The sequence below is a fragment of the Osmerus eperlanus genome, chromosome 2 (assembly GCF_963692335.1).
Source record: "Osmerus eperlanus chromosome 2, fOsmEpe2.1, whole genome shotgun sequence".
Taxonomy (NCBI): Eukaryota; Metazoa; Chordata; class Actinopteri; order Osmeriformes; family Osmeridae; genus Osmerus; species Osmerus eperlanus.
Window position 1 is genome coordinate 12396127 of NC_085019.1, and position 13991 is coordinate 12410117.

A 13991-nucleotide genomic window follows, 5' to 3' on the forward strand; every position below is an offset into this window, starting at 1 on the left:
GTGACCACCAACTTCATACTAATAGCTAACTAGCATTGTATTTGATAGTAGCCTAGCTCGCACGAGCATTCTAAGACCTACTTTACTTACGTATTAGATGTTACAATTGTTGCCGTAATTTCCCATCGGAGATTCAAGCAAGCAGACTTTAATTTCGGAAAACCAGACGCTGATTGAGCCAAACCAGGCGTTAATTTCGTGTGGTTTGATAGACACGTCTCAAAAAAGCACGCGTTTATTTAGACGCGTGCTTTGTGACACGTTCAAAGCACGCGTCTAAATAAACGCGTGCTTTGAACGTGTCACGTGACACGGTTCAATTTGAGGCGAAAAAGACGCCGACTTTGTATGGAAGTCGGCGTAATGGACGCCGTCTTTGCATGCGAAGTCGGCGTCAATTACGCGTGGTTGACACACGGAGACGTCCTAATACTTGTCCTTTTGGCCTTCCATATGTACAGACGTCAAAACGTGTACAGACGTTAAAATGTGACGTCTGTACACGAACGAGAATTCAGACATTTTGGCACAGTTGGCGTTCCATACAGTTGGCCTTCCATACAATACAACGAAGAAACGCATGACGGACTAAACAACGGTTAACTAAGGTGGGCGTGGCTTACGCGAAAGGTGAATTGCATTTTTGATATCAAGAATTCGAATTGTTGATTTCAAGAATTGCTTTTAGATATAAATAATTCGAATTGTTGATATAAAAAATGCATTGATTAAATGTTAATATGGCTTGCCATAAGGTTGCAATCCTTGATGTGCTTATCGATTGATGCTTATAGCCCATAATCATTTGATCTGGCAAATAAGAGACACGGAATCTGCATAAAAATAGCAACTTGAAGAATATTTATCTTAAAAGAAGGCGGACGCATAAAGAGTAGGATCTTGGCATAGCAGAATTCAATTGGCTGCACATGCAGTCTATCACTAACCTTCAAAAGGCTTCTTATCTCGATTGGATGCCGGCGGAGAGGCGTTGTATTTGGGTCTTGCAAAAAGTTCAACACAACAGACGACGGGAAATGAGTCAGAAGTTTGAGACATGACTGCAAAAGAGCCCTGAACTAGGTAAGATTATTTCTGTGTACCCCATTATTTACCCACGATCCAACAACCCTTTTCTTAATTTATTCTTTAAGGAACTTATTTTTTCTTAGTCCGTTTTTGTCACGCATGTTTTTAGTTGTGGGCCATTGTCTCACTACAAAGAGCAAGTGGCCCAACCTTTGCAATACAATAATTAACTATCCACAATTTCTCAGGATATATGTGGTCAAAGGACTATCTGAATGGGCAGAAATATGTTGTTAAAACAATAAGAATTGATGTAGGGTGGTTACCTGATCAAATGTTGTGGATTACGGAATACATTTTAGAGCGAGCATGGACATGTCATGTTGCGAAAAGCTGTTGCTGTGGTCTTGTCACTTAAGTGATGATAGTAGATGCAGTGTGGTCTCAAGTCGTAGCTGAAAAGTTTTTGTCGTAACATTAGGGTTGGTTTGAAGTGTCAATTAGGCCAGTAAGGCTGTTTTTGTACGTGGCCGAATTTTTATGTGACTGGTCTGTAGATCGTTTTTTCATAGGTTAAATACCACACACAGGACAATATATATACTTTTATATTTACATTAGTACTTTAAATATAATTAAGTTACTAGGCGTACATAATATTTAAATTATATCATAAACAATCTTAACATATTATGAAATAATTATCAAGCCTATAGGCTGTAATCAATGAAAGAAATGGGAATTCCATTAGTGTTGCAAAGAGCTGTTGTTTTACAGAAAACTATGGATTGGTTTCAGTGACAGCATCTCAACAATAGACATCCCTCCTCACCCCCTCTGCTCTTCTCTCTGAACTGGATAACCCTCCCTCTCTGGGTTGAATCTTTGGTTGCTCTAGGATTATTAAAATCACAGTTCTTTGTGTGTGTGAGACAAGCATGGGTCTGGTCTGAAAAGTGGGACATTCAAACACAAACACACTCTCTCACTCTTACTCTCTCTCTCACTCTCTCTATATATATTTTCACAGACACATGTTAACATATGTGTATTTACAGTTAAAAGAACGCTTTGGCAGGAGGCCTGTTGTTGCCTTGTGAATCTAGGTCAGTGCACCCTGAAAGCCAGCTTGCCCTATGTCATATGCCTCTATGCTAAACTACAGCTAGCTACCCTGCCCTATGTCATATGCCTCTATGCTAAACTACAGCCAACCACCATGCTCTTTATAATATGCTTCTATGCTAAACTACAGCTAGCCAGTAGCCACCCTGCTTTTGTCAAATACCTCTATGCAACTACAGCCAACCACCCTGCCCTATATCATATGCTTGTGTAATAAGATACTGCTAGCTGCAAACCTCCCCTAATTGTATTCAACTGTTCTAAAATACAGATAGATGCATAGCTGTATGTCTGCTAACTAACACATGATATTTCTAATTGACAAGAATGGAATTGATCAGATCTGACTGCTGCTTGAAGCACAGGAAAGGTTGATTTAATCAGTCCCTTTCTCAATGACATTTTTGAAACCTTAAAGGGATTATATTCTCTTGGGTGGATAAAATATGGGATTACAGAGAGAAACGCAATTGTACAATTTCTCTTTTTCAAAATAGGGATATTTTGTGAAGATGACAGCTGTATACAGGTGTTTTATTAAAGCGTCATATTTTAGGTGGTTTGATTACGTTTCTGAGTATTTAAATATGTTAGATTATGTTTCAGATGGGTATTCTTTTTAGTTGCTCATCTGTGTTTGGTTAAACCAGCTATACTGTAAACATGTTTGTGGAAATTGTCAACTGTCCATTTTTTTGTGGGGTGGACCACGTTTTTTTTTCCTTTTGCAGGCTGAAAGGAACACATTTAGGATGATCCCACTGGGTGCATGCAGGCAAAAGAAAATCATGTTTTTTATTATTTAAATGCAAACATTTTGACAATATCGAGATATCCATTTTTTATATATATCGCCCAGCCCTTGTACAGACCTGGGCAATTTACAGCCCGCGTGAGGTAAATAATAAAATAACAAAATAAGTGTGTGCACTTACGCAGCCTCACCGACATGAGACATTGAGTTTGTTAGCCCTTGAAAATGTCTGCTCACGGTAAAAAACGAAAGGTTGATAGTACAGAATGTTTTTAACAAGACATGGACTTCTAAGTATCTGTTTACTGAAGTCAAAGGCAAAGCTGTGTGCTTAGTTTGTGGAGAACAGGCCGCTTTGTTGAAGGATTACAATTTGAATCGGCACTACCGGACGAAACACGCAAATAAAAGAACTTGACTGACGCAGAGTAGGCGCGGCCGCTGATGGTTTGCTAGTTAAGCTGCACACCCTGATGATCAGCTGTCCTTCGCATATCAACCTCAGACATTAAACCAGACTTCTATGCACTTGTTCAAGCCCAAGACAGACTGGATTTTTTTCACTGAGTAAGAAAAACTGAACTGAACTGGATCAACAAAACATCACTTATTGCTTTTGTATCAATTGCTGGTCTTTAAAGGGGTGATTGACTGGGTTTTTGGGGTATTTCACACTGTTCTTTAAGGTCTCCGAATAGGGTATGTAAAATTGGTTGGGCTGAAAATGTCCCGGGTGCTGTTCTATGCCCCCTGATGCTTCCAGAGAATTTTCCCCGGGAAAAAACGCTAGGTTTTCTCCTTTTAACCTTTGTGTTATCTTCGGGTCATTCTGACCCATCAGTCATTGTGACCCACCGTCGTATTGCGACAACTTTACCACATACAAAAACAAAGTGAAGCATTTTCTTTTAACCGTCGGGCTGTCTCAGACCCCCCACATTGCAAAGGTTAAAAGAAAATGCTTTTTATTTGTTTTTGTATTGGGTAAAATTGGGTAAACACAACGATGGTTCGTTGTGAACCTTTGGGTCATGTGACCCGAAGGCAGCACAAGGGTTAAGGTATGCTCATGAATATATAGATGAGCTGCGCGCTGATTGGTTGGTTTACAACGAGTGAAGCTGCGGAGCAAAGACGCAACACGGCCAACAGCACTCGCTGAAACAATGAAGGTGGAGACTTGAAATAAAAACGTACAAAAATCTAACACTGTTTTCAACAGATGGACTAGATATCATTTGAAATAATTACGTTTGTTGTTTACAATCGACTTAGGTGGGTAACGTTAGCACTACAGCTTAGCAAACAAACTATTGTGATTCAACTCAGCTTCAGTTAGCTCTAGCTATCTTGCTGAAAAATAGATCTGGACAAACATGCATCTTGAATTGTAGATTTACATGACAACACAGGTTATTTATTTGAATGAAACACAGTCAGGAACAAGAAATAACGTTAGCCCCATTGCCAATAAACTAAATCATCACACATTCTACCGATGCTAGATACAGGCAGGATACAATAGCATTGCTAATAACTGTTAGCAACAACATCGTTGTGATGAACATCAAGTTGGAACAGCACCTCTTTTCAGCAACAGCTTCACAGCAAATCCTGCTTTACATTGTCCCAGGTTTTTAAAACTGTCCTGGATGAAATGGTTCGAGCAAATGTATAATTGAGGGTCGAACTGCACAGGGATCTTCTCATAGACAAACATCACAGCCCGTCGAGTGTTTGGTTCCTTGGGAAGACTCTGAAAAGTGTCAGCATTCCCTGTACAGGCTGGAACACTGCATTTACCACCGTAGTCCATTTTCAATATCCTTGGAAAACTTTATTCTTTGTAATTCCGTGGAAGTACACAGAGCAGCGCGCAGCAAATTTTGGGGCGTGACAAAGGTACAGACCAGAGCCAAAAAGGTGGAGCCACCGAACTGACGTCAGTTCGGTGTCTTTTTCAAAACCTACCGTTTTACAGCAAAACATTTTAATTGTGAGATTTGCATAGGAAAGAGGTGTCAATGGACTTTGGGGTTCACTGTATGTCCATTTTACCCACTGAACTGTCGTTATTCAACTGTGACAAGGTAAATTCGGAGGTTTAAAGGTATGTAAAGGTATGTAAAAAAAATCTAATTACACTTTTGACATATTTTCATAGCCTTATTGTAACATATATTACCAGTAGCAGCTCAAAACCATATAATTAAATGTTTTTTTAATAAAGTAATAACATTAATATTGAGCAGAATTAAGTTCAGCCTATTGGTTTGGCCCGCCACAACGGTCCCAATTTCTCATGTGGCCCTTCAGGAAAATTAATTGCCCACCCCTGGTGTATAACAAAATAGACTTAGTGGACCTGTAATCATAGTACAAGATGTACCTGTGTTAGCCACCTAGCTAGCTTAAGGTTAGTTGCTAGCCTTGAGGAAGTGATTTTGCCATTGTGGGACATCCTCTGGCGTTTTTGCTGTGCAGGGAGAAAAATTACATCTGCTGGGAGAAAAGAAGAAGCATTTCTGCATTGGCTTCATCTTAGTTTGTGGTGTGCAATGAGGGAATCAATGTTCTAGCATGATGAATGACAGTGGTTTTTGTTTTCATGGACTGAAACACATACACACATCAATAATGGTTCTCTGGGACTGGGACACACACACGTCAGAGAGAGAGACAGAGACAATCTGAGGCCACATAGTTGCAAACATCCTCTGATATGTCCACGTGGGTGTGTTTGTGTGTGTGTCGGGGCATAGGTTTCACTATTTTAAACAGCAAATCTGTCCCCTCTCCTTTTATTAGGATTCCTCCGTCAGGAGGCTCAATAGCTCAAAAAGTCCTCGACCCGATTTTTTCAAATTTGGCCCAATGATACAACAGGTCACTGACTACTCCCACACGGCTAGTGGCCCATGTTCGTCCATAGGTGGCGCTATAAGCCACGCCCAAAGTCTACGTGATATCCCCAGCGCCCCATTACACCAAAATGCCTGAAGATTTCCTGTACAGCGACATTTTGCAAAAACCTTTAAAATCGATCTCCTCTTAAAAAACAGGTCAAATTGACTTGTCATTTTGTACAGATATGTATCATTGATGTATTTAAAAAGGTTACTTAAGACAGTTGAATCAAATACAAAATGTCTGAAAGAGGTGTATTTATGTAAATGTACACATTGCCTCAATTTCTTTGTGTCAATAAATCTAATATACTTTTGACTGATGGTTTTTAAAAACCTAATAGGGTTCAAGATGACATCACTCTGCAGTACCATAAACAATTTCACATTGGTATGTCAAAATATGATTGAATTAGAGCAGTTTCAACTTTGGCTGAATCTAACAACGCTTGCCACAGGAGAAAAAGCTTACTTTTTTATACAGTAACTGAACATGACACTATTTATAACTGAGAATAGCTCAATGGGCTGGGATGGCGACCTGCAAAGTATAAGGTTGTAGGTTCAAATCCAGCCACAATCTTGTCATGATTTTGATTATCTGTTTAGTTAAACAGGATGACATCATTCTGAAATACCATGCACAATTTCACCTTGAAATATCAACCGTTTTTTAACATTTGTCCCAAAGCTGACCAAAGCTAATACTCTGCCCTTTCTATTCATACGACCTCAGCAGTTGGTGTGTAGCAGAGCGGATAGAGAGACTGACTTGTAACTTTATGCTCATGAGTTTGAATCCCCATTCAGCCTATTGTTGTTGGCCAAACATGAAGTAGTTTTGCTCTCTTGTTGTCCAACTCTTGACTTTCTACAATGTACATTTTTATAATATTTTGATATTTTGCGGAGGAACCCGCATCGCTGCTTGCAACTATACTTAGGATTCCTCCGTCAGGAGGAACCCTATTTTAATTGTTGGTATTATTAGGATTCCTCCGTCAGGAGGACCTTATGGGTCCTTATGGGTCCTTGAGAGGACCCATAAGGTCCGCCATGATGGAATTTCCTGTACAGTGATAATTTTGGAAAACCTTAAGAATTCCTCTTCTCTTGAACCAAAGATCTAATTGACTCGGGAATTTGTACAGATATGTATCATTGATGTATTTAAAAACTTTACTTAAGACAGTTGAATCAAATTCAAAATGGCTGAAAGGGGTGTATTAATGTAAATATCCACATTGCCTCAATATGTTTGTGTCACCAAATCAAATGTAATTTTGAATTATGGTTTTTCAAACCTAATAGGCTTTAAGGTGACACCCCCCTGAAGTACCCTGCAAAGTCAAACAGCTGAATTACAGCTGTTTGAGCTTGGACCAAATCTGACAATGCTTGCCTTATTTTATTATTTACATTTACATTTAATCATTTAGCAGATGCTCTTATCCAGAGCGACTTACAGTAAGTACAGGGACAGTCTCCCGAGGCAAGTAGGCAAGTAGGGTGAAGTGCCTTGCCCAAGGACACAACGTCATTTTTTTTTCACTGCCGGGGAATCGAACCAGCAACCTTGTGATTACTAGCCCGATTCCCTAACCGCTCAGCCACCTGACTCCCTATTATCCAGTTACTGAAGATGGCAAAGTCCAGATCTGGGAATGGCTCAATTGGATGAGATGTTCTGCTGGTAAACGTAGGGTTGTAGGTTCAAAACCAGTCAAAGGCAATTATAATTTTTTTGGACAGAACGGTTTCTAGTCTTCCGGTCAATCCTCCGGTTGTAAAACATAGCAATTAGCTATTATTTGAGCCCATAACAACACTCCGATTATCTGTTTAGCGAGACTGTGTAAACCACTGCAAAACAAGACAGGTTTACCACAGTAGCTAGCTACTTGGAGTCTATGCATGGTAGTGTCAGATTCACAACCGAGTTAGCTTTAATGAAGTATATTGATTATTCAGGTGGATCCCTTGCCTGTTGCACAAATTCATTTCAGTAACCTAAGCCAGGACAAATCGCCACTAATGCTAGGCATGATTTGAAATTCCCTTCCATGACAAGTTATGGCACGCCAAACAACCTTTTTAAAGCACTATGAGTAAGCTATTCTTTACAGCAGCAACCCAGTCATCCCGTTGTCCCATTTTATGTCCCATATTCAAATAGGACTAAATTACAGCTGTTTGAACTTTAACCAAATCTGATAATGCTTGCCATTGAAGAAACGTCTTATTTTCTGATACAAAAACTGAACAATCAAATGTCTAAGTCTGCGAATGGCTTAGTAGGATGAGACGCAGTGCTGATGTGCGATGGGTGGTGGATTCTAATCCAGTCAGAGGTATAAACATTTTTTTTAAATTATTATTACAGAAATTACAGTTTCAAGTCTTCTGGTTAATCCCAGTGTAACTATCTATTATGTCAATTTTACAACATTTTGCCATTTTTAAGGAGAAATCCTCCATTGATGCTTGCAGCTGTATTTAAGAATATTATATTTAATGGTAATCCTAGGTTATAAAAAATAAAGAACTAAAAGAAGCTGTCCCACCACCATTTGAAAACATAGTTATGCCCTTGGTATGTGTGTGTGCACACTCCTTGAGATATGTGTTAGGATAATTTCTTTATCAAGTAATGCACAGAGTCATCGGATTCAAAGAAAGTACAATAGTTTAATGCTTGCCGGCAAGAAACAAAATCTGATCGCAATAGAAAGTTTGTCCGCTAGCATGTTGTGCTAGCTACCTATTTAAACAGAACCGCTCTTGACAGTCATTGGTTAAAACAAAGGCATGCAAATGTCCCATGGCTCTTCTTTCATTGGCTCTCTTGCATAGACCTGGTATGTGTGCGTGCGCGTTTGCATCATCAACCCTAGTTGAATCTCTGGTTCTGGTGTCGTAAAAGCTCAACCCCCCAAACATCCTCTCAGCCTTCGTCTGTAACAAATGCTCACCCTTCCCCCAGGTCAAGATAAGGGCCCGGTATGTTTACATAAGCCGAGAGTTAATTCAGGGGTAGCCCTTCCTTGCACACAAAGCTAAACACAGTATCATTCTTATACAGGATAAAGACTTACATCTTTAACTTTTCTGACAATATGCATGTAGAAAATCGAAATAATTCCTATCAGGATTTAAGTGATTTCATTTTTCACTGTGTGGAACATGGAATATGTTTTGTGTACATATTTGCTCAATATGACTGTGAGAGCAGGATGGAGAATCACAAAGAGGGCTGTGTGAGAGAAATGGGATTCGTCAACCGAAAACGAAACATAAAGCAGGCTGTGTGTGTGTGTGTGTGTCAGTAGGCAGGAGGATGTCTATTGAAGCTGAAGTGTTGCTGCAGGAGGCAAAGGAAAGCATTGAGGCGGCCCAAAACTACAGAAGTGAGCTCCAGCAACGCCTGCATGGGCTCAGCCAGGCACGCAAACAGGTACTGAGGCCCATCTGCTGCTATACAGATCTGCATATTAATGTAGACCGCACAGACACATGCATTGGAGACAACTTTGGTATTGTCATTTCCTCTCTGGCTCCCTGGCTGTCCATGTCTGCCCTTACCCCCCTCCAGCAGACAGTAAACAATGCTGTTTTTCCTCTTATGTGATTCCAAACCAGAGACGGATAGATAGAGAGGATAAAAGGAAAGAATAGTCTGTTTCCAATATTCAAACAAACCTGGTGTACAACTACGTGTAAACTAGAACAATTGCATGTAGCCGAGTCCTCTCCTCTTTGGCTCTCTTCTTTCCCAGCTGTTTATGCCTAATGTTTGGCCTTTTCCCATAATCCCTTACTCCCTCGGGTGTGAATCACTAGAGGACCGTAATCGGAGATGAACCGTGGAAGCTAGTCAGCTAGATCACACACAAAAGTCATCCTCACTTTTTACAATCACATAATGCATTGTGTCAGACTGTTTTAATGTTTTGCAAGGCGATTCTTTGTCAGCTCAAAATATTGATGATTCTTATCTGGACTAAACTGGACACACAAACATTGTGTCTTTTGTCTTTAAAGTGCCTGAATGTTTTTCCCTCCTGATCTATGCTCTGTTTATCAGTTGCTGTTCCTCCTTCCGTTTCCTGTTCTCCGTCTGTCAGCTTCTCGCTCTCCCCCACCCTCTCTCTTTCTCACCCGTCTCACGCTTTATTAATAAGAGACTGTCAATTTCTCTCAGGGGTTCTGTGATATATGACAAAAAACAAGTAATTCTATTTTATAAAGCGATTCTGCTTGTATGTGTGTCAGTGGCATAGAGGTGAGTTTGGTTGGTCTATTATGAGGAACTGAGACCCGAAGACAGCAGCAAACCACTGAACTTCCTGTCTCTATGGGTGCCAGTTACACACACACACACACACTTATTTCTCAAGCAGAAGTGTACCTTCTCAGTCCTCCCCCACAGAATGTGACATACACTGGAAAACATGGCACAAAAAATATTAAATAACTTTTTCCTGCAATAAGTGATTGTTAAGATTTTTATTTAGTGAGTGTAGGCTGTACATGGATGTTAAAACCAAAATCCAGACTAAACTACAATAACGCAGACAAGACGAGGACTGTCCATTGTTTCTTAATGATTAAAAAAGATTGACGATTAAAAAATATTGTTAATGTACTTAAACAACCCGAAAAAAAGACATCCCTGCTCAATTAATGCTAATAATTTGTTTCAACAGGAAACATTACCACCACATCAAGAGGTCTAGGATATCCCTACAGTCCAAATGTGTTTATGCACCAACAAGCATAAATTATAAGTTTAAATGGAAATATCCCCCCTCCTTCCCCCCAGGTGCGGGGTAGCTCCAGCCAAGCCCGCGAGGCCCTGAAGCGCCACTTCTCCGAGCTGCAAATGGCAGCGGCGCGCCTGCTTGCCGAGCGGCTGGCCTCCCTCCTTGCTGAGGTGGACGCCATCGAGCATGACAGTGTGCAGCCGCTGGACGACTGCCAGAAGCTGATTGAGCAGGGAGTTGGCGCTGCTGACGAGCTGCTCCGCGAGGGTGGGTTTGAGTGTGGCACGTGCACACTGGGGTGTGGAAAAAGTGGATGTAATGTTACACATTTCTAGCGTTGGCTCTCGATCATTATCCATTCACCTGACTGTGAACAGAAGGTTTATTGTGGATTAATCTAAACTAATTAGATCAGTTAAGTGATTAAATAAGGTAGGGGGGAAATAAGATCTCCTCTAGACATTGTGGAAGAAATTGGGATTTCCTGTGTCCTTACATTATTCACTAATCAATAGAACTAGTCATTGGATACTAGTTAGTACGTTCTCATGTAAGCTTGCTATTAATAAGAATATATTGTGTCTGTGTCAGGTTAATAGATATTCGGGGTCAGGAGAAAGTACTGGCTAAACGTCCCTTGTCATGACTACAAGGAGAGCTCCAACTATGAACTCTCTAGTCTGAGAGTTGTCATGTGTTGGGAGCAGTGAATCTCTTTCTCTGAGACTGTTGTAACATCATTACTGCCTGACTGTCACTATCTATGTTTACATTTTTGTGCCCTATAAAAGATGGTCCTCCGGCTTTCCCAACGGAGAGAGACATGATTGAGACCTAAGCCTGGTGTTGTGTTGTCATTTATTGTCAGAGGTCTGGTTTTCTCTCCCAATCTGCAGATTGATAAATACGTATTAAAATCCAGAACTCAACTGGACTTAGTCACTCCGTTTATGAAGAGACGGACAAAACACTTTCTTCATCAATGTCCAACCCCACAATGCATTTTAGAATTCTGATTGGTTGTTCTGTTGATAATCCTTTTCCCGGTGAATGACACCATGGTTGTCACTGACACTTTCACACATGCTTTGTAGTGTGTATTTGTGTGAGACCATTTGTTAGTTGATCTGTACTGTGTTTTATTGTTGTCATGCTTGACCCTGACTTTATGAATTTTGTTTTATCTTATCACACTCTTATCAAACATAAGGGTGATAACAATCTCTTATGCCAAGTAATTTATTTACATTTGATTAGATTGTAATTCGGTGCAGGGGAGAATCTCTTTTTTTCTCTCATTCCTTTTCTCTCTCAATTTAATATGATGTGGTCTAATCTCCAGGCGAGGTAGCTATCCGCTGTGGGCTGGCTGAGAAGGAAGACAAGCTTGGAAGCTTCACCAAGAAAGCTCTACAGATCCAACTAGACAGGTAACGGAGAGGGGTATGGGGGGTGGAGAGAGAAAGACTGGGGGGTGGGGGATTTTAAATCTAGTTTGTTACTAGGATAAATTGCATACATTTAGTGACTTAATTTAAAGGCAGGATAGGCAACTTTTTTTCGAATCTTAACAATTTAACTTGAGTTTGAAATGATTCAAAAATATCCCACCCCTCCCTTCAAAGCCACTCTCCCCAAACACATGAATGCGCTGCCTGACTACTGCCGGTAGGTAGACAGACAGACAAGTAGCCTGTCTAATCATTGCATTTGTTCTGAATGCCGTCCAATCATTAGTGCCGGTCCGACCTTAATGATGACGTCTGGTCACCCTATCTAATTAGATCCAGTTATACTGGCAAAAATGTAGGCCTAATGTTTTTCATTTATTGTCAGAACACAGTCCAAGTATTGCAAAAATGAGAGCGACGTATAATTGATTGGAAATTCTAGGCTATAGGGCTTACTTGATGTTAGCCTGTTGATGTTAGCCTATTCAATTGAATAACTTTCGGAATGACAAGATACAATGGGTAATATGTCCGAAATAATATCAAACTGGTTGAGAATGTGTATTTTGGTTTTATGTAGGCAATTGTATTACTGTAACATTGGGACTCCAGTTTCAATTGGAAATGACGGGTTACGTAAGGGCAGTAGCGCATGTAAAACAAAATTAGCATTTGATAAATCAAGTAAGCGGCCTATCTACTACAACTAGCCTGACAGATAATTTCGAATAGCCTAAGTTTTGTTCTCTTTACATCTACGGACTAAATAGAATAAATAGGCTAATCTTGGATAGGCTACTGCATTGAGCACAGGATCTCTTTTTTTGTTTTTTGAGCTGGTAACCCGTGATTGCATCTTCCAGGCTGTTTGAAAGATGCAATCTCATCCCCCCTAATGATCGATCGCGTAGTGAATCAATGCATTTGGTCTCAACGGTTCCTTTTATCCAACATTCCAAGCATTCCATTCTGATAGGCTACTTAAAGCTCAATAATACATTTTATTTAGCTTACTGTATGCCTTTGTTAATTGCATTAGTTAAATCGTGGTAGGCTACTTATGCTGTTTCGACATCAGTAAACACAGTTATGTAACAAGATTCACTGTTACTGAAAGTATATACACAGGGCCGACCGGGCAGCCGTACCGGGCAGCCGGACCGGGCAGCCGGACCGGGCAGCCGGACCGGGCAGGCAGAGAGGGGCCGCGTTTCCGCAATTTGTGTTTGGTGCCCTCTGCTGGCCCAAAAAAAAGTATTGTGTTTGTGACATTCATTCCGTGTACTTTGTTGGTGCAGCCGGCAGGGTAGAGGCGGCACTGGATTTCTTCGTCCCGGTGGGGGGGGGGTGCTAGGACCGCCACTGTATATACACTTTATATTGTTGTTCTGTTCGCTAGCCAGCCCCTTTGAAAGCAGCTGATTATCGGTTGTAAAGGCGAATTTGCTTCTAAATGACGAAACAGAAAGTCCCCGTTTTCCTTACTACGCTTAGTTTGATTTCATTGGGACTGCCTTTTGCATTAGTTCAATCGCGGTAGCCTACTACAGGACACCTGCAAAATATTAACTTTGCAGAGTGTCCGGTTCTACAGTTGAGCATGGGCAACTAAATACATTCTAATTTGCACACACACACACAGATTTCTGTCATTATTAGAGAGATGACTATTGTAAGAAATATTATGAAGTGAAAATATCTTTCTGCCCCCCTTACAAAAAAGAAATATACTTCAAGTTTATTTTGTAAGTATACTTAGTATAAAAAGTATACTATTATCATGGTACTTAAAGTATACTAGCAGTGTACTTATTTATATACTATTTTTGTACTAAGTAAACTGAATTGGCCCACTTTTTAGGTAATTTAGTACACTTTAAAGTACACTTATAGTGTATTTGAGGTTTACTTTTGAATACTGTAAAGGAGCCTGTGTAGTGCACTTTCAGTTCATAAAGCATAC

At 40.3% G+C, this 13991-nt stretch overlaps 1 protein-coding gene across 1 annotated transcript in view; it reads left to right on the forward strand.

The window, feature by feature from the left end:
* Positions 1-858: 858 nt before the first annotated feature.
* Positions 859-13991, forward strand: part of crlf3 (cytokine receptor-like factor 3) — a 37877-nt gene continuing 24744 nt past the window's right edge. Inside the window, exons 1-4 of the mRNA XM_062452935.1 lie at positions 859-1083; positions 9141-9268; positions 10637-10844; positions 11920-12007. Coding sequence (XP_062308919.1) covers positions 9152-9268; positions 10637-10844; positions 11920-12007 — 413 coding nt within the window. The 5' untranslated portion in view covers positions 859-1083; positions 9141-9151. The remainder of the gene's footprint in view (positions 1084-9140; positions 9269-10636; positions 10845-11919; positions 12008-13991) is intronic.